We start from the raw sequence: 21228 nt of genomic DNA, 5'->3' as shown, positions 1-21228 counted from the left end.
CAGATGGGAAGAAGTGGAAAGAGTTGGAGAAAGGAACAAGGGGGACTGGTGGTAGGTAGTTGTAAAAAAGAAAGAGGAAAGAGTTTGTAATAAAAGTCGCATACAAGTTTTTATAATGGTTCAGAATTTATATGAGGAAAGGGGAGACAGCAAAATGAAGAGAAGGGAGGTGTGATGTTATAAAAAAAAAAAGTATGAAAAGTGATTAGGACAAAGAAGGGAAAACTTCTAATTGGGAGAGTTGGGAATGCTTTAACCAGAGGTGACAGTTGAGCTTGATCTTGAAGGATGTGTTACAAGTATTCTAGATAGAAGAGAGATGAAGGGGGAGATATAAAGAGAAGTTAGACTTAAGGTTAAAAACAAAATAGGAAATATTTCAGTGATAATTCTTGGTCAAAATTCTCTTTTAGCATAGGTCACTTGGGTGGCTGCTGATAGTGGTGGTGATAAGGAGAAAGTATGACTGATAGTTTGTTGTTTAAAATGAAGCCAGAATCAGGTTTATGAAGTATAAGTTTAGCTATGTTCTTATGTATGAACTAGAGGCCTGATGCACGAAATTCGTGCAAGGGTAGGCCTTTGCGGCCCTGGCTATCTTGCGGCCCCACCCTGCCTGCACCCGCTTTGGCCTGGTGCTGCCCATATCTGCTGTCACACACTCCCAGTTTTCCAGTTCTGTGGAGCCCCCCGATTGATCGCCCTGCAAAGGGTGGCCTGGGCCTCCCTCTTTGGGGCAATCATGGGGCAATGGTGGGCCCCCTGACCAATCTCATTGCACCCACCTTGGCTGGCATGGCCCCAGTGCATGTCATAGTGTGGTCGTTCAGACGGTTGTTCTACTGTTCGGTCGTTCAGTCGATTTGCATATTATGCTTTTATTATTATAGATAGATCCAGTGCATTAAATTGTAGGAGTCAGAGTAACCTTTAAAACAACTAAGGAATTACCCAACTATTTAGTATGCTGTCAGGAGAGGGTAATATGATTTAAATGGAATTTGGCTTGTTTAACTCCCTCTGCACAATGTATATTTGTGAACCTCAACTCTGTTGCTTATGTAGAGCTTGAAAAGTCTCTTGGCAACAAGCTTCCAGTTGCATCCAACACCTGCCTTGGCTAATTGGTATGCCCAGTTCTGGTACTAGAGCCTCTGAGGAGTTTGTGTTTGAGTTTGATTTCATCAAATTTAAAATGGAGCAAAAATGTGAAGGGCCTTTGGGATTGGCCTGTTGATTGAGAATGAAAAGGCAAACATAGAAAGAGAGAAGAGGGAATGAAACCTTGTGGATAAAATGACTATTAATTTACATTCAGATGCTTTTCAGCTCAACTCACATATTAAAAATAGTATATTTTATTTGGTTGCTCTCTGGTAGCTCCTTTCCATATTTGCTGGCATTAAAAATAAAGATAGAGGAAAAGAATGACCAGGTCCTGAGATTATAGTGTTTTCTGGCACATGTCTGCACCAAGGTTGTTTATTGTAGACACCATTTATACAGTTTAAAAAAATGGTAAGCTGGTAGGTTTCCTATCATCTGTGTTCCCATGTACTTTATTATAGTGTGTTCATTTGAACACGTACAAAATTATTTTGTAATTTAAATATTTTCCACTTCTGCTAGCCTGAGGTCTAGCAGTGTGTGGTGTCAATTCATTTTTATTTCCTGGACCTAAAATGGTTTTGGGCATGTGTTTGAGCTGAAATGGAATTAAATTGAAAAATGGATTGCATTAGGTAGTTTATACTTTATCCCACTAAACATAACAGGTTATCAGCAACAGAACAAAAAGATATTGCCAGTTAGTTTTTTATCTGGAACTTTCCCCCTCTTTTCCTTCCTCGTTTCTTTTCAGCTCTTATTCTCTTTACCAGGGTGGAATTAAAGAGTAAAGGTAGGCGATAATCACTGGAAGAGGAAGCTTTCATAGTGGTTCCATGTGTGTGGACTTGTCTCTTCCCCTGCTTCTCCTTGTCCCCCGGCAAATACATGGGTTAATATGTTTGTTGTTCAGTTCTTTCCTCCATGGTACTGGTGCTCTTGGAGCTGCACAACTGATTGAAATAAAAAACCTTTGCTATTTTAGAAAATAAAATCTTGTAGGATTAAGCCTTTAGATGAACTAGTGGTGACTACATACTAAAGTGTCTTGAGTAAGCATGCCAATTTGTAACTTGAGTTTTGAGTAGTGCCTTTATATACGAATGTCTCATAAATTTTTTCCAAGAGCAATTTTTTCTTCTAATTGACTTGAGCAATATCTGTTTTTACATAGTGCTTCGAGATGTTTTCAAGAAGTCAACTCTACAGTTGTTTGAAAAATTTCCTTAAGTTACAGTGAGTCTCAGGAGACACCCAGAAACACTCCCTGAATTAGCATATTAATCATAACCTTGCATAACTCAGGCGAACAAGCCTGACTAATAAACTCAGTTATTGGTGGGGATAGTCAGAGAGTCCTCGGCCCCAGCATTTAATCTTATAAAATGCAAGAATAAAAATACTTAAGACTATTTTAGGGTGTAGTTTTTGATTTTCTGATTACAAGTTTTTTTCTTGCTGTGGGAGCCACTGACTATTTGTCTCAAGTGGAAATAAGAGTCATGGTTAATACTAGACTACGTCAAAGGACAATTTATCTGGTGACTTGTAGAGTAATGATTAGTTTTTAGGGGCTGGAGGGGAGCAGCAACATTTAGTACCTGTTGAATTTGAGCAGTTCCTTGCCTCTGTCCCCAATACTGCATGCCCTTAACCCTGGATGTAATAATTTCTCAGTATTCTTACTTAATGGGCTGAGAAATTTTCTGGCTAACTGGTTGGAGATAGTGTGATTCAACAGTATAAAAGGTTTATTTTTTTGGTGGTGGTGATGGGGGTGAGATAAAATGCCCAAGAAACATTTGATACATATTTTGTTGCTTATAAAGTTTGAAGCAGTTGCAGTCTCAGTTCTGCCATCCAGTATCTGTGTGTGATCTAGTGAAAAGTTATGCAGCTGTTCCCTTATCTATAAAATGGGATTGATAATATATACCTTGGAGAGTTGCTGTGAGAAATTACATAGAATATGTGATATGCTCAGCACTGTAGCAACAAAAGTTGTTCCCTTCCTTTTTCCTTATTAATTTAGAAAAAGTAAAATATTTTCGTTGGTCTGTATGCCAATTGAGATTTACTTGGTAACCTATCTCCTCTCTATTTTGGCATGGTATGGCTTTTCTTAGGCCCCCACAAAATAACTTTTTGCTTGCCTAGTGACATTAGCTTTGTTGATTAATATCTTTTCCTTTTGGACAGGGAATAAGTGCTTCCTGTATCCTTCTCCATTTGGCTAGTTTGTTGTACACAATCAAGATGTTCCCTCCTGTCTTAACCTCAAATAACCAAAAAGGAAAGCTAGTTAATGCTGCTAAGCCATATATAACAGTTTCATGGCGTTTGAGCTGAATGACAAGTGTAATTCTTTGCTGCTTTTTAGCCTGAATTAAAGTTTAGGAATGTTCATTTTCTAGCAGTTTGTTTTATTCTGTTCATGCCTAAGCTTAAACATGTTCCATAGTTTGATTACTATGTATGGAAGGACATACAGTATTTATATGAGAAATTCTGTTCAGTTGCTATAAGATTCTTGCTCATTTTAAATCTGATTTATCATGGATATACTTCTTTTTCCAAATAATATAGACATAGGTAAAATTAAATTTTGATAGCATTGAAAGTTATTGTAAATGGCTACTATTCTCTACTTGAGGTAATTGCACAGAGTATCTTGCCTAACTGTATAGTTGGCCCTCTATACCTGTGGGTTTTGCATCCAACATAATTTTTGTCTGTGGTTGGGAATCTGTGGATGCTGACTGTATGCATTTTTCTATGCTATTTTATATAAGGGACTTGAACATCCATGGATTTTGGTGTTCAAGGGGGTTCTGGAATCAATTCCTATGGATACTGAGGGATGACTGTAAACTTAAAGTGTGTATTATCATATTCATATATTTAAATAGTATAGATTAACTCTTAGAAACATTAGAAACTCTAATGTTAATTCATATATTTAAATAGTATAGATTAACTCTTAGAAACATTAACTCATAGAAACATTTCATATAAGAAAAATAATTGCAAAAAGGCTCAAATATCTACACAGTTGAGTTCGTATTGAATACACTTTGGGCCTTTAGATTCTGATTCAATGAAAAGTCCACTGTAGTCATTTTCTGTACTGCACTGTCTGGGGCTTGAAAGGCTTCTGTGATTGGATTGTATTCTGAGTATGCTTTAAAATCATAGCATTAAGCAACTTTTAATCAAAGCTATTTTCAGTTCTTTTTTGTTCCTTTATTGTAACTTAATGTTGTGAGGGGAAAAAATCCACCAAGTTTTTAAAACATCTTAGCTTTTCAGCCTTTTTATTTTTCTACCAAAATTATAGGTAGAATGAATTTTGTTGATATTTATTTCATACTTAGAGCATCTGTTAAGACAATGGTGTAATCTAGAACTCCTGATTAATGATCAAGTAATTTTGATTTTTAAAAAGCTACATATTTTAAGTCTGGTCAGCATCTTATGAGAAATTTTACATTTACATTTAATCTCCCTTCTTGGTAGTATTGTGCCACCTAGCGGAAATTTATGTCCTTGAAAATGTATGTCTCAGAATGTAGATAGACTACAAGATGCATTTTAACATGTTAAGAAAAAATAGTTTGGATGTTTGGTTGACTTGGAATTCTTTAGAACAATGATTACTTTCCTAAACAAGAGTTTAGGACAAAAAATTCTTAGTAAGTTAAGGTTTAGTAGAGGTCTTAAAATTATGTGCTCCCCAGTTAAAATCTGTTTCTTTTTTCCACAAGAAATGCCCTACATTTATTTTCTTTATTAGTGAAACTTTAATCAAAGCATATTATATTTCCATCAGTTAATATAAAAATAATTTTCCTTTGTAGATCTTATAAAAGTCTATCTCCCCGCCCTAGCTGGCTTGGCTCAGTGGATAGAGCCTTGGCCTGCGGACTGAAGGGTCCCGGGTTCAATTCCAGCCAAGGGCACATGCTTGGGTTGCAGGCTTGATCCCCAGTGGGGGTGTGCAGGAGGCAGCCAATCAATGATTCTCTCTTATCATTGATGTTTCTATCTCAATCTCTCCTTCTCCCTTCCTCTCTGAAATCAATAAAGAAATATATTAAAAAAAAAAAGTCTATCTCCCCTTCCCCCTTGAGTTTAATTATTGTGCACCTAAGCAGAATGGAGTTTACATGTTACTAGTATTTATACAATCTAGGTTTATTTTGAAGTAACAGGAGTAAAACACATTGGATGATAAATATTAATGAAATAATCTAAAGAAAAAAATGTGCTACCTTGAAGACAGCTTGATATAATTTAGGCTTTTATCATTGGAACATTTCTTACCAAATGATACGCTCTTATTTGTGCTTACTTGGAAATAAATACAATTCAGGATTTTATCAATTGAAGAATTGGTGGTCTCTTTGTCTTGTTATTAAGTATGAAGAAGATGCCTAATTCCTTGTGAGGTGTTCAGTGTACTCATTTTTGGTAGCACTGGAGAAGCATTTCTCTCTTGGGGCTGGGCGTACTGTGTAATCAGACTGGCATATGAACGCTGAGGTTGTCTTCAGCGTACTCATTGATATGCTATAAGGAATCTCAAACCCTGGCCCATGTTGCTCAGTTGGTTGGACGTCGTCCCATGCACCTAAAGGTTGTTAGTTTGATTCTTGGTCAGAGCACATACCTGGGTTGTGGGCTCAATCCCCAGTAGGGAGCATGCAGGAGGCAGCTGATTGATGTTGCACTCTCACATCAATGTTTCTTTCTCTCCCTCTCCTTTCTTCTCTCTCTATAAAAATCAATTTTAAAAAATCTTAAAAAAAGAATATTGAGAATTATCTAACTAGTTAGAGAAAATAGTTCTGAATTACATGATGTGCAGTCATTCAGGCATATAATACCTTTATAGAGTCATGGATATTTTTTAACGTTTTTATCTTATTATTCTTTCTTAGTTGCTGATGTATATTCACGATGAGTGGATTAGGAGAAAACTCCTTGGATCCACTGGTCCCTGATTCACGAAAGCGCAAATTGCCATGTGATACCCCAGGACAAGGGTAGGCAATTTATTTTCTGATGCTTCACCAAGGTTTCCTCTCCTACTCTTATTTATTTATTTTTTTTAGTTTAAAGATAACATTTCAATTTTTTTAAAAAAATTGTTTTATTGTTTAAAGTATTACAAAGAGTATTACATATGTCTCCTTTATTTTCCCGCCAACTTTTTGTTGTTTGCATTCTCTGGTTAGATATTTTTGGTTTTTGTCTTTGCTTTAATATTGTTATTTTGCTTTATAGTAAGTGGAGTGGTACAGTGATGAGATGGACATCTTTATGATGTAATAGAGGCTTTATTGCTGATTCAGATAGAAGCGAGAATATTATACTAACAGGGTGATACTGTAAGAAGCATTTCTCAACGGAAGAGGTAGTAGTTAGGAACAGATAACTGAGATTATTATAAATAAGAATTTTAAATATTTTTTAAGAACATGTTATTAGTTGATATTTTGGCATTTCTAAGGCTTCATCTGTTTCCTGAATGTAGTTAGAAGTTTAAAAAATAGAAATAAAATGCTGCATTTTATGCAGTGATACTCTGTAGCCTTTTAAGTATTTACCAAGGTCAGCATCATTTGAGTTTTAATATGATAGTTGCAAATAAAAACAATCTACAATTTATGAAACCTCATTATTAATACTTAACCCCAATCTCCAGATTGATGAAACTGAGATTAATTCTGCCCAAGGCTACTGGGCTAACAAAAAGGTAGATTTGAATTTAGGTTTACATGAATTTATGCTATATTGTACCACTTCTCAGCACAATGTTTTGATAGTTTTATTGTCTGGATTTAGTTTATTTACATAGGAAGGTAATGGTGTTGTGTAGGGACTGATTCTGCTTATAGCTCTTTTGTGATAGGTATTTCATGTCCCCCCCTCCCCCCCTCTTCTTAGTCTTACCTGCAGTGGTGAAAAGTGGAGACGGGAGCAGGAGAGTAAATACATTGAAGAATTGGCTGAACTGATATCTGCTAATCTTAGTGATATTGACAATTTCAACGTCAAACCAGATAAATGTGCAATTTTGAAGGAAACAGTAAGACAGATCCGCCAAATAAAAGAGCAAGGTAATACAAAGTAAGAAAAACACTCAAGTCTTATAGAAGGAACTTGTTAATTGTTTACATTTGTCTTTTTGTTTCCTTGTTGCTTAGGTGGGGGTTGCTAATAATTGTGGGAATGGATAAATGCGTTGACCAGTTTTACTCTTTAGGACTATTAACAGAGAATTGGAAGAAGGCCAGTGTTGCTCTCTCTGTCAAATGTTAGTTCTTTTTCAGGAAGCCATGGGATAGTAGTACATTTAGTAATGAAAGAAAATTTAGGGTATCTTTATCTTCTACCCTCCTGGGTAATTCTGAAGTTTAATTTTTTCTTTTTTAAATATATTTTATTGATTTTTCACAGAGAGGAAGGGAGAGAGATAGAGTTAGAAACATTGATGAGAGAGAAACATCGATCAGCTGCCTCCTGCACATCCCCCACCGGGGATGTGCCCGCAACCCAGGTACATGCCCTTGACCGGAATCGAACCCGGGACCTCTCAGTCCGCAGGCTGACGCTCTATCCACTGAGCCAAACCGGTTTTGGCTGAAGTTTAATTTTAACATGTAAAAATTATAGTGTCATTTTCATATCAGGAAATATTGTGTATGTGCATATGCACGTGTGTCTCTCTTTGTTCTGGGGACTATTTGAAGGTGGATTTAATCTATCACTAGTAAATGTGCTTTTTGTAGTAATGTTTTCTGTCTTTTTAGGAAAAGCTATTTCTAATGATGATGATGTTCAGAAAGCTGATGTATCTTCTACAGGACAGGGGGTTATTGATAAAGACTCCTTAGGACCACTTTTACTTCAGGCAAGTATATGGCTTTAGCTATCCAGGAAGCTGTTTTTATTTTTAAAAAACTGTTGAAATTTTAGTTAGGGAATGAGAATAGAAAGACATTTCTTTTTATGAGACAGAACTTAGTATTTTGAATATGATGGAAAAATGCTCTTATATTTACAATATATAACTCAGAAGGCCTGCAGGGGAAGAGGAGCATCTCCTTATAAAAATATAGTTGCAAACTGAGAAAGTAAACAAAAATATAAAAAAGCAAGAGAGGAAAGGTAATGCATAATTTCAAAGTTAATATTAGGGCATATTTTACCTCAGACTTTTTTGTGCATTTTTGCATGATTGATCATATGCCTCTAGTATGCATATAAGATCTTTGGTTAATCTCTTCCTGCCCTCCCCTCTCCCCCCTTCCCTCTGAGATTCATCAGTCTGTTCCATATTTCTATGCCTGTGAATTGAACGTCTGCCTCCTGGTGGTCAGTGAGCGTCATAGCTACCGGTTGAATGGTCGAACGGTTGCTCAGGCTTTTATATATATATACTAGAGGCCCAGTGCACAAAATTTGTGCCCTCGGAGGGGAGGGGGGTCCCTCAGCCCGGCCTGTGCCCTCTCGCAGTCTGGGACCCATCGGGAGATAACGACCTGCTGGCTTAGGCCTGCTCCCGGGTGGCAGAGGGCAGGCCGATTCCCTAGGTGCAGCCCCTGGTCGGGCTCAGAGCAGGGCTGATTGGGGAGTTGGGGCACCGCCCCCTGTCATGCACAGAGCAGGGCGGATTGGGAGGTTGCGATGCCACCCTCAGTCATGCTCAGGGTAGGGCCGATTGGGGGGTTGGGGCACCGTGCCCTGTTACACTCAAGGCAGGGTCGATGGGGAGGTTGTGGCGCCACCCCCTGTCACAGAGCAGGGCCAATCGGGGTTGAGGCGCTGCCCCCTGTCACGCACAGAACAGGGCCCATCAGGGGAGTTGGGGCTCCGTACCCTGTCACACACAGAGCAGGGCCCATCAGGGGGTTGGGGAGCTCCCTCCTGTCACACACAGAGCAGGGCCGATCAGGGGGTTGGGGCACCGCCCCCTGTCACACACAGAGCAGGGCGGATCAGGGGATTGGGGCGCCGCCACTGTCACACTCAGGGCAGGGCCAATGGGGAGGGTATGGCTCTACCCCATCACACACAGAGCAGGGCCCGTGGGGTGGGGGTTGGGGCGCTGCCCTCTATCACCCACAGAGCAGGGCCGATCAGGGGGTTGGGGCGCTGCCACTCTCACACTCAGGGCAGGGCCGATGGGGAGGTTATGGCTCTACCCCGTCACACACAGAGCAGGGCCGATCAGGGGGTTGGGGTGCCGCACCCTGTCACACACAGAGCCGCAGGGCGATCAGAGGGTTGGGGAGCTCCCCTATCAGGCACAGAGCAGGGCTGATCAGGGGGTTTGGGCGCCTTCCCATCACGAACAGAGCAGGGCCGATAAGGAGGTTGTGGCCCCGCCTCCTGTCACACACAGAGCCGCAGGGCGATCAGGGGGTTTGGGCGCTGCCCCCTGTCACGCTGATCCTGGTGCCGGGAGGCATATTACCCTTTTACTATATAGGATAGAGGCCTGGTGCACGGGTGAGGCCTTCTGGTTTGCCCTGAAGGGTGTCCTGGATCAGGGTGGGGGTCCCCACTGGGGTGCCTGGCCAGTCTGGGTGAGGGGATGATGGCTGTTTGCAGTTGGTCACACACTCTTCAGGGTGGGGGTCCCCACTGGGGTGCCTGGCCAGTCTGGGAGAGGGGCTGAGGGCTGTTATCAGGCTGACGGGTGACTGAAGCTCCCAACCGCTCCTTTTTTTTTTTTTTTTTTAAATTCTTGGCCAGCTTTAGCTTTGAGGCTTGGCTCCAGCTCTTAGGCCTCCGCTGCTGAAAGCAGGTTTCTGGCCTTTGTTTACCTTCTGTATTTGAAACAATGTTGCGATACTGCTGGCTGAAGCCTGGCGGACTATAGCAGGTTTCTGGGGTTTTGTTTAGCTTCTATATTTGTAACATAGTTGCTTAGAGTTGCAGCTCAGAGGCCGGCAACTCAGGTGGGGAACGTTGGAGTCCTCCGTCACTGAAGCAAGCAAGCCTCATGTTCGCTTTAAGCTGCCTGGCTGCCGGCCGCCATCTTGGCTGGCAGTTAATTTGCATATTGCCCTGATTAGCCAATGGGAAGGGTAGCGGTCGTACGCTAATTACCATGTTTCTCTTTTATTAGATAGGAGATATATATATATATATATATATATATATATATATATATAGCCCTGAACCTAATGTTAGTAGAAATGGTGGCTGATAGTAGCTTTTTGTTTTTTTTCCAAATTCTACTCAGCACCAAGGCCTGTGTCTTAATCTGCTAGGCTGCCATAATAAAATACTACAGATTGGGTGGATTAAATAGTAGAAATTTATTTCTTACAATTTTGGAGGCTGAAAATTCAAGATCAGGGTCAGTAGGCTTGGTTTCTTCTGAGACCTCTCTCCTTGGCTTGTGTAGATGGCTGCCTTCTAACTGTGCCCTCACATGGCCTTCTCTCTCTGTGTGTGCATCACTGATTTCTCTCTCTTTGTAAGGACACCAGTCATATTTGATTAGAACCCTACCTTATAACTTTAGTTAACCTTATTACCTCCCAAAAGCCCTGTCTTCATTGAGGGTTAGGGGTTCAACATATGAACTTTAGTAGGGATATGGTACATTCCATAATACCCAATATTAACATATCCCACTTTAGGCATTGGATGGTTTCCTGTTTGTGGTGAATCGTGATGGAAACATTGTATTTGTGTCAGAAAATGTCACACAATATCTGCAATATAAGCAAGAGGACCTGGTTAACACAAGTGTCTATAATATCTTGCATGAAGAAGATAGAAAGGATTTCCTTAAAAACTTACCAAAATCTACAGGTAGGCCTTTAATATGTATTTTCTAAATAAGCTGAAAATTTTTTTTTCTTGACCATTCTTAGAAAATTAAGTGTACCTTTTGTGTAGAAAGGCAAGTGGTTAATAGTAAAATTTTCAAATATGATCTTGGTGAATTTAGAATATGGTATACATTTCATATGACCAAAATATACAGTGAAGTTTCTGTTTTAGTTAAAATTATTTTAGTGTTTTATGTACAATAGCTCCCCTTTATCCTCAGGGGATGTGATCCAAGACCCCCAGTGGATATCAAGCTGTGGATAGTGCCAATCATTATATATACTATGTTATTTTTTTCTATACATACGCAATAAATTTTTCACTTAAAGGAAGCATTTTATATCTTCTCTTTGGCATATCCAAATTACCAGTATCACTACTCTTGCACTTTGGGGCCATTACTAAGTAAAGTAAGGGTTACTTGAACACAAGTACTGCTGCTGAGACACTAGATCTGATAACGGAGATAGCTGTGAAGTGACTAACAGGTGGGTAGACTGTACAGTGTGAATATGCAGGACAAAGGATGATTCGTGTCCCAGCAGGGTAGGGCGGGATGGAATGCAATTTAAAACTTACGAATTATTGATTTCTGGAATTTTTCACTTAAGAGTTTTGGACCGTGGGTAACTGAAACTGGGTAAGGGGAAACTCTACTGTATTGCCACCTTGAAATGTTAGTTGTAGCCCTTACTGAGGAAAATGTGTGTAATGAGAAAATATAGCTTGAGTTCTTGATGATGGTCATAGACTGAGTTGCCAACTTTTAAAATTTATTTTCCAAAGTTAATGGAGTTACCTGGACAAATGAGACCCAGAGACAAAAAAGCCATACATTTAATTGCCGTATGTTGATGAAAACACCACATGATACTGTGGAAGACATGAACACTAGTCCTGAAATGCGCCAGAGATATGAAACCATGCAGTGCTTTGCCCTGTCTCAGCCACGAGCTATGATGGAGGAAGGGGAAGGTAAGAGTGATTACATATTTGTGATGTTTATGAAACACATAACAGCCAAACTTGTAGTTTTATAATTTCCATTGTTACGATTCTTCCTACTGAATTTCATGTTCTTACCTATTGAACAGCTATATTTAATGATTATATAGATTTCTTACCTGGTTAAATTTTATTGTAGATTTGCAATCCTGTATGATCTGTGTGGCACGCCGCATTACTACAGGAGAAAGAGCATTTCCATCAAACCCTGAGAGCTTTATTACTAGACATGATCTTTCAGGTAAAAACTTGGTGTATTGCATATATACATTTTGTTCATTTAGGAAATGTTTAGAAAAGTTAACTGTTTCTACTGCCTGTACTGTCAGGCGGTACCCAGTGTAATGAATGCTTTGCATGGATTATTTCCTGTATTTCTTATACAGCCCTGAGAGAAATTCACTACAAATTTTGAAAAGGCGTAGCTAGTTTTTAAGGACTATCATGAAATCTACTTTAATTTTTTAACATATTTGAGTTGTATATATTTTATCTCTAGTGTATTTGATATTAAGCAAAAGTTGTCAAACTTTCAGATTTGAGTACTTGGTTAACCTTGTTTATTAGATTTTAAGTGTTCAAAAATGCAGTCACCTCTCAGATAGAAAGAATTGTCCCTACTAACTGTTTAGGCAGGTATTTTCTCTTGGATCATAGTTGCAGGGATAGTATCTTAAGATGTGAACAATTTTATTGGTAGGTGTTATTTTTTTTCCTTTAAATGAAAATGAACCTGAGGTGACATGTAACTTTCTGTACATTCAGAAAGTAGAAAGAGATATGTGATACACTCTTATAGTCTACTAGTGGCCTAGTACACAAATTCCTGCACCCTCTCCAATCTGGGACCCCTCTGGGGATGTCCACCTGCCGGCAGTCGGACATCGCTCTCACAATCTGGGACTGCTGGCCCCGAACCACTCACCTGCCTGCCTGCCTCATTGCCTCTAACCATTCTATCAGCCAGCCTGCTCGCCCCCAATTGTCCCCCCCCCTTGCCCGCCTGCTCACCCTTAACCGCCTCTGCCCCGCCACCATGGCTTTGTCCGGAAGGATGTCTGGAAGGTCTCCTGGTCTAATTAGCATATTACCCTTTTATTAGTATAGACTAGAGGCCTGGTGCACAAAAATTTGTGCACTCGGGGGGGAGGGGGGGGGTACCTCAGCCCGGCCTGTGCCCTCTCGCAGTCTGGGACCCCTCGGGAGATAATGACCTGCTGGCTTAGGCCTGCTCCCGGGTGGCAGAGGGCAGGCCCAATCCCTAGGTGCAGTCCCTGGTCATGCTCAGGGTAGGGCCGATTGGGGGGTTGGGGCACCGCCCCTATCACACTCAAGGCAGGGTCGATGGGGAGGTTGCGGTGCCACCCCCTGTCACGCACAGAGCAGGGCCCATCAGGGGGTTGGGGAGCTCCCCCCTGTCACGCACAGAGCAGGGCCGATCAGGGGGTTGGGGTGCCGCCACTCTCACACTCAGGGCAGGGCCGATGGGGAGGTTATGGCTCTACCCTGTCACACACAGAGCAGGGCCCGTGGGGTGGGGGGGTTGGGGCGCCGCACCCTGTCACACACAGAGCCGCAGGGTGATCAGGGGGTTGGGGAGCTCCCCCCTATCAGGCACAGAGCAGGGCCGATCAGGGGGTTGGAGCACCTTCCCCTGTCACGAACAGAGCAGGGCCGATAGGGAGGTTGTGGCCCCTCCCCTGTCACACACACAGCCGCAGGGTGATCAGGGGATTTGGGCGCTGCCCCCTGTCATGCTGATCCCGGTGCCAGGAGGCCTCGTGGCTCCGCTGATCCCAGTGCTGGGAGGCATATTACCCTTTTACTATATAGGATAGAGGCCTGGTGCATGGGTGGGGGCCAGCTGGTTTGCCCTGAAGGGTGTCCTGGATCAGGGTGGGAGTCCCCACTGGGCTGCCTGGCCAGCCTGGGTGAGGGGATGATGGCTGTTTGCAGCTGGTCACACACCCTTCAGGGTGGAGGTCCCCACTGGGGTGCCTGGCCAGTCTGGGTGAGGGGCTGAGGGCTGTTTTCAGGCTGGGACTGAAGCTCCCAACTGCTCCTTTTTTTCTTTTTTATTCTGGGCCAGCTTTAGCTCTGAGGCTTGGCTCCATATGTGAGGCCTCAGCTGCTGAAAACAGGTATCTGGTTTGTTTCGGTTCTATAATCGAAATATCAACTCCAGCTCTGAGATCCCAGCTCTCTGAAAGCTGGTTTCTGGGTTTTGTTTAGCTTCTATATTTGTTACAGTGTTTTTTAAACTGCAAGCTCAGAGGCCGGCAAGGCAGGCGGGGAACGTTGCAGTCCTCTGTCACTGAAGCAAGCAAGCCTTGTGTTAGTTTCAAGCTGCCTGGCTGCCGGCCGCCATCTTGGCTGGCCGTTAATTTGCATATCTCGCTGATTAGCCAATGGGAAGGGTAGCGGTCGTACAACAATTACCATGTTTCTCTTTTATTAGATAGGGTATAGCAAAACATTTAATGTAAGAGTTTCCTGAAGGACTGTGTTTTTAACCCATTGTATGCCATAAGCATCTGTAGTCGCAAGTGGTGGACCTTCCTCACATGCCACGCACATCTATAAAAAAATGTTTTCCCTAAGTGGCAGCCCTGACCAACTTTAAAATCATTTTTTTGTGTGAGAATTTTCAGCTGAAAATATTCGAGAACACCCGAATTGTAATATATTTATTTTGTAATATTCATTGCAAATTGATTTTTTAAAATTAAATTCAAAATATCATGGCATGTGGGGATGGTTTCTATTTTGGACACGTGGCAGTTAACTGGTTAAAGAGAAAAGGTTTGGATACAGCGGAAATTTGGATCAAAGATGGAACAAAGATTTAGTGTCTTTATTTTTTTAGTGGGAAGCCATGTAATATGCAACCAGTAAATACTTGCTGGTTGGATTTAAATTCTTATTTTCTGTTTAATAGGAAAACTTGTCAATATAGATACAAATTCACTGAGATCCTCTATGAGACCTGGCTTTGAAGATATAATTCGAAGGTGTATCCAGAGATTTTTTAGTCTTAATGATGGGCAGTCATGGTCTCAGAAACGTCACTATCAAGAAGGTAAAGAATTTTAAGGAAGATTCTTAATATTGTTGTCATTCTGTTTGGCATGCTATAAAGTAGAAGTACAAACATGACCGTAGTTGTTGTTTTGTGCCTGTGGGATAGGAAAATTATTCTTGAGCATTCTTAGTTTAGCCTGCTCATAATTTTGGTGCAGATCCAGTCTTTCACTCGATTTTGAAAATGTTGCATTTGAAGTATATTTCTTTTCTATATGTATCTGTTTGTAATTGTAGTTATTAGTAACAGGGTATTTTCCCCAACAGCTTATATTCATGGGCATGCAGAAACTCCAGTGTATCGATTCTCTTTGGCCGATGGAACTATAGTGACTGCGCAAACAAAAAGCAAACTCTTCCGAAATCCTGTAACAAATGATCGTCATGGTTTTGTCTCAACCCACTTTCTTCAGAGGTAATGATAGATAACTGTATATTCTCATATTAAATGCATCAGTGTTCTCAAGATGTTTTATTAATGTAAAGAGAGAAAATTTAACAAGAGTAAAAGCAAGAAGGATGTTGGATTTACCAGTAAGTTTAGATTCCTAGATTATATGTTTTCTTTAAGGTTGTATTTTAATGTGAAAATGGTATTTATTCATTAATAATTATTTCCTGGGAAATCTTGGAACCGGGAAGGCTAGTGGATAAAAGAGCAAATAAAATCTGACTACCTCTGTTACCTTTCATTTTCAATGACATATTAAATTGCTCTAAGGTCGAATTTAAAATTTGAAGGTAGACTTTAAGAATAGTTACTATTGCTGTTGCTAATGGTAAATGAACAACACTTGGAGGAGTATCACTAATTATCGAGCAGTTTGCTGGCATCTCCAGGTTAACACCGAGGTGGACAGCAACTCAAGCAGAGCCTTGCTGAGGTTCCAGTTAACATAGCTATTGGCCCTTTGCTGTGCTGTGGTGGTGTCACTCATTTAGATTTTGTGGCTTATTAAAAAGTATATCATTAGGTTAATAAATGATCAATATCTAGATTGGAATTGTCCCTAGGTATCAGAATGATGCCTAAGAAGTTAAATTCCTGGGCACTTCATCCTTTTTAGAAAATCTGATTCAGGGCTTTAATGCATGCCAGTCAGTTTTTTCTTTTTTTTGCAGGGAACAGAATGGGTATAGACAGAACCCAAATCCTGTTGGACAAGGCATTAGACCTCCAGCGGCTGGATGTAATTCGGTAGGTGGCATGAGCATGTCACCAAACCAAGGCTTACAGATGCTGAACAGCAGGGCCTATGGCTTGGCTGACCCTGGCACCACAGGGCAAATGAGTGGAGCTAGGTATGGGGCTTCCAGTAACATAGCCACAATGAACCCTGGGCCAGCCATGCAGTCACCATCTTCCTACCAGAACAACAACTATGGTCTCAACATGAGTAGCCCCCCACATGGGAGTCCTGGTCTTGGCTCCAACCAGCAGAATATCATGATTTCTCCTCGTAACCGCGGGAGTCCGAAGATGGCCTCACATCAGTTTTCTCCTGTTGCAGGTATTCCTGTTGGCATTTCCTTTTCTTTTTTTCTTTTTCAGAAATCCCTTTCTTTCCAGACCATTGTAATTCTTATGAAGTTAATTTATTTTATAATAGAAACTCTGAAGAGTTAAGTGGTATTTTGTTTTACGGCATTTGATAGTCTATTTCTTTTCCTCATTTTTCCCCAAATCCAGGTGTGCACTCTCCTATTGGATCTTCGGGCAATACTGGGAGCCACAGCTTTTCCAGCAGCTCGCTCAGTGCCCTTCAAGCTATCAGTGAGGGTGTGGGGACGTCTCTTTTATCTACTTTGTCTTCACCAGGCCCTAAATTGGACAACTCTCCCAATATGAATATAACTCAACCAAGTAAAGTGAACAGTCAGGATTCAAAAAGTCCCTTAAGCTTGTATTGTGACCAGAATCCAGTGGAGAGTTCAATGTGTCAGTCAAATAGCAGGGATCACCTCAACGACAAAGACAGTAAGGAGAGCAGTGTTGAAGGATCAGAGAATCAGAGGGGTCCTCTGGAAAGCAAAGGTCATAAAAAATTACTGCAGTTACTTACCTGTTCTTCTGATGACCGGGGTCATTCCTCTTTGACCAACTCCCCCCTGGATTCAAGTTGTAAAGACTCTTCCATTAGTGTCACCAGCCCCTCTGGGGTCTCCTCTTCAACGTCTGGAGGAGTGTCCTCCACATCCAATATGCATGGGTCACTGCTGCAAGAGAAGCACCGGATTTTGCACAAATTGCTGCAGAATGGCAATTCACCAGCTGAAGTGGCCAAGATTACCGCAGAAGCCACTGGAAAAGACACTAGCAGTGCAACATTCTGTGCGGAAGGAAACGTCAAGCAGGAGCAACTAAGTCCTAAGAAGAAGGAAAATAATGCCCTGCTCAGATACCTGCTAGACAGGGACGATCCTAGTGACACACTCTCTAAAGAAGTACAGCCCAAAGTGGAGGGAGTAGACAACAAAATGAGTCAGTGCAGCAGCTCCACCGTGCCTAGCTCGAGCCAAGAGAAAGACGCTAAAATTAAGACAGAAGCAAATGAAGAGGTAATTCGTTTTCTATATATTCCAGCTTAGTCATTGTGTTTCAGCCTTGCATTTCTGTGTTAGAAAGACAATGTTTTATACACAAATTCTTATCTTGTATTTTATGTTTATTTAATGGAAGTTTATCTTGAGCTATCATTTCTTTGTAATTCTTTTAGGCATCAGTAAAGTGTATTATGATGCAATTTAGAAATATCAGATTATATATTTTAAAATGTGACTAAAACTTGTTACCAGCCAATTTGAAATTTTTCATGGAGATGTTTATTGTTAGAATGAGCAGATTGGGTCATTAGGGCATAGTAGAAAGAAACCAGCGGAGTGGGGGGTGTGGATTTATATTAAGCAACAGCATTTTGATTTTTACCTAAAATCACATTTTATGTACACGATCACATTCTATATAAGCACTTCCTAAACTTTACTTGAGGAACACTATTCTGGGAGACGTTAATATGTGCCTGAGAAAATTAAAGTCTTGGAAAAGTCCTACTGTTATTTAACTTTATTTAACCTAGTATTCTCCAAACTTATTGACCAAAAGCTCCTTTTAAAGCATGCCTATGAATACTGTGTTGAATATCAGCTTGTTGCTTTTATTAATCATACTTGTTTTCAGAAGGTATGTGTAGATGCAGACCTCTGTGTCTGCTACTGATCCTGACTAAAGTTAGCTGGGAAACGTTCTACAGTTTGAGAATTAATTATCTACTGCAAATTAAGGAAATGCTCCTTTGAAAGCAGCTCCAAAACCAGGGATTTGTCTTAATAGTTTATATTGTTCTTTCATGGAAGAAGACTAGGGGAGGTCATAAGTAGCCAGCCTTTAAGTTGAGAGTTACCGTTTCAGGTGACCATTGTATTTTACTTGTTCACCCATTTTATTTATTTTCTTCCAATGACTATGGTTATACCTATATATCTAGTAATGTACATAGGTTAATCTTTAAAATTTTATTTTCAGGGATCTGGAGATTTGGATAATCTAGATGCTATTCTTGGGGATCTGACTAGTTCTGACTTTTACAATAATTCCGTATCCACAAATGGTAATAATCTGGGAACCAAGCAACAAATGTTTCAAGGAACTAATTCTCTGGGTAAGAAAGAATTTTATTCTTGCTGCCTTTTAAACTTTTTTTGCATATTGCATGTACTCTTACATTAAGACTAGCGTCCAGCTGGCATATGTAACTTCAAAATGCCTCTGAGTTTCTCATACTAATTTGTAATTACATGTTTTTAGAAACTTTTGGGACATTTTCCTATTTTAAAAAAATTTCCAATTTTTAAACTAATATGATGCCAGTAGTTGTGGCACTTTCAGGAAAATGTTCATCTTTGATTGGTCCAGATGAATAGTAGTTGCTAGGGCATGTATTTTTCTAGGCACAGAGAATCAGATTAAAAAGCAACCAAAATTGTAGCTCAAAACCTGTACTTCGATACTTATGGAATCTTGTCATTAATTATAAGACTTTTCTTATTTGGTGTTTGCTGGTCCCAGCTTCTCTTCTATAGCCATGTCTTTTCCTTATTCATCAATTTAATACAGATATATTGTATGTATCAATTGAAAAAGAATAATTCACAGTTATCTGAATGGTGGTTATTCATTTTCACTAGCACTATTTCCTAAACTGAAATGGATAATCAGATTAATGAAATAGACTGGGGAAAAAAGAAAAAGGTTAGGAAATTTTTTGTTTCATTCCTTGTTTGATTAGAAGGCAACTTACCTGGTTATACCTACTTGTAAAATTTTAAACAGAGAAGCCATTTAATATATAGACATAAGGGAAGAACCTTTAAACATTGGTAACATTTTCAGTATTAAGTAAAGTGAAATAGGAATGACCATATCAGGCTATAGATCATTGCCCACTACTTCAGCCAACATGGAGACTCCTGTTTCTACTTTGCTTGGAATACAAGTTTTTTAAATTTTTTAAATTTAGTGTTTATATTGTAAAGGAGGACAGTGTTTGTTTTAGTAAGAAAGACATTCTTGGGTGGGTGGTATTGTATTTATGTCTTATTCTTGATTATTCATGTATTGAATCATCAGAGGATATTTATATGTATTGTGCTTCTGTGTTTACAACAGGTTTGAGGAGTCCACAGTCTGTTCAGTCCATTCGTCCTCCATACAACCGAGCAGTGTCTCTAGATAGCCCTGTTTCTGTTGGCTCAAGTCCTCCAGTAAAGAATATCACTGCTTTCCCCATGTTACCAAAGCAACCCGTGTTGGGTGGGAATCCAAGAATGATGGATAGTCAGGAAAATTATGGTTCAAATATGGGTATGTTATTTCTAATTAGTATTTGTGATTAAAATTTTCTTTTGGGAAAAGCAAATTTAATACTTAAAACCAGTTAAGTAACTGGGATTAAGTAATAGGTTTTTGAATAAAAGTAGTAGCATAAATGTTTCTTTCATGAGTATTTCCTTCATTTAATCTATGTCTTGGTTATTTAAACTCTTCAGGAGGTTTTTGGTCTAAGACATTTTCTAACCTGTAATTGAATACATAGTGACCCATGAAAAATGTCTTCATAACTTGCTAGCCCTCTTCTTAGGATGACGAAGTACTGTTTTGTCCTGGCTGATGTTGTATATGATAACTGTACCTATCTGATATAAGAAGGGTTTCCTATAATACGGAAAAGATCTAATCATTTCCGTCTGTTGTAGGTGGGCCAAACCGAAACGTGACTATGAATCAGACGCCTTCCTCTGGAGACTGGGGCTTGTCAAACTCAAAGGCCAGTAGGATGGAATCCATGAGTTCAAATTCCATGGGAAGACCAGGAGCAGATTTTAATGCTTCTTTTCCCAGACCTACAATGGGTGGCTCGATGCCCACCTTGCCTCTTCGGTCCAATAGCATTCCTGGTGCAAGACCAATGTTGCAGCAGCAGCAGCAGCAACAGCAGCAACAGCAGCAGCAGCAACAGCAACATCAGCAGCAACAGCAACATCAGCAGCAACAGCAACATCAGCAGATGCTTCAAATGCGTAAGCATCCCCTTCATAAAAAAGAAAATTAGATGTTTTAGAGGAATTTTTGCTATTGGCTTATTTGAAAATTTATTCTTTTTGTTCCCCCAGGGCCTGGTGAAATTCCCATGGGAATAGGGGTCAGTCCTTATGGCCCAGCAGCACCATCTAACCAATCAGGTTCCTGGCCAGACGGCATGTTGTCCATGGAACAAGGCCCTCATGGGACTCAAAATAGGTGGGGGCTTATTATGTGACTCTAGAGAAAGTTAGCCTCGGATTATCTAGAAAAGGATCAGAACATAGGAACAAACCTGAAAGAGAATGAGAAAAACTCTGTAATTAGGTACTCAGTTGCTATATGGTCGTTTCTTGGATAATTGTATGTAAAAACAAGGTGGAGGCAGCAAGCAGTGGTGTTCATGGGAGAGGGAGGAGATGGAGCTATATTGTTCAGCTACCAGGACTCTTTGAATGGTCAAACCTGGGACTTCTGTGAGGTAGTTGTCTCTCATAATGTTATAATCCTCCTCCATGAGAAGGGGGGTAAATTAGCACCAGTTTTATAAGATAAATGGTGTTCAGAGGATAAATAAGCCTATTTTTTATGGAAAATTAATT

The 21228-nt window shown here is 40.3% G+C and overlaps 1 protein-coding gene across 1 annotated transcript in view; it reads left to right on the top strand.

Moving 5' to 3' along the window:
- NCOA3 (nuclear receptor coactivator 3) overlaps window positions 1-21228 on the top strand; it is a 107857-nt gene that overhangs the window by 69880 nt on the left and 16749 nt on the right. The window contains exons 3-16 of the mRNA XM_081097774.1: window positions 6048-6152; window positions 7057-7229; window positions 7923-8023; window positions 10767-10941; window positions 11749-11937; window positions 12107-12208; window positions 14906-15046; window positions 15316-15463; window positions 16171-16559; window positions 16739-17607; window positions 18572-18707; window positions 19715-19909; window positions 20302-20625; window positions 20719-20845. Of these exons, the coding sequence (XP_080953900.1) occupies window positions 6067-6152; window positions 7057-7229; window positions 7923-8023; window positions 10767-10941; window positions 11749-11937; window positions 12107-12208; window positions 14906-15046; window positions 15316-15463; window positions 16171-16559; window positions 16739-17607; window positions 18572-18707; window positions 19715-19909; window positions 20302-20625; window positions 20719-20845 (3155 nt within the window). The 5' untranslated portion in view covers window positions 6048-6066. The remainder of the gene's footprint in view (window positions 1-6047; window positions 6153-7056; window positions 7230-7922; window positions 8024-10766; window positions 10942-11748; window positions 11938-12106; window positions 12209-14905; window positions 15047-15315; window positions 15464-16170; window positions 16560-16738; window positions 17608-18571; window positions 18708-19714; window positions 19910-20301; window positions 20626-20718; window positions 20846-21228) is intronic.

Source organism: Myotis nattereri (assembly GCF_964212035.1).
Source record: "Myotis nattereri genome assembly, chromosome: 8".
NCBI lineage: Eukaryota > Metazoa > Chordata > Mammalia > Chiroptera > Vespertilionidae > Myotis > Myotis nattereri.
The sequence above is the reverse complement of the archived record's forward strand: the minus strand, read 5'-3'. Positions and strand labels throughout refer to the sequence as shown.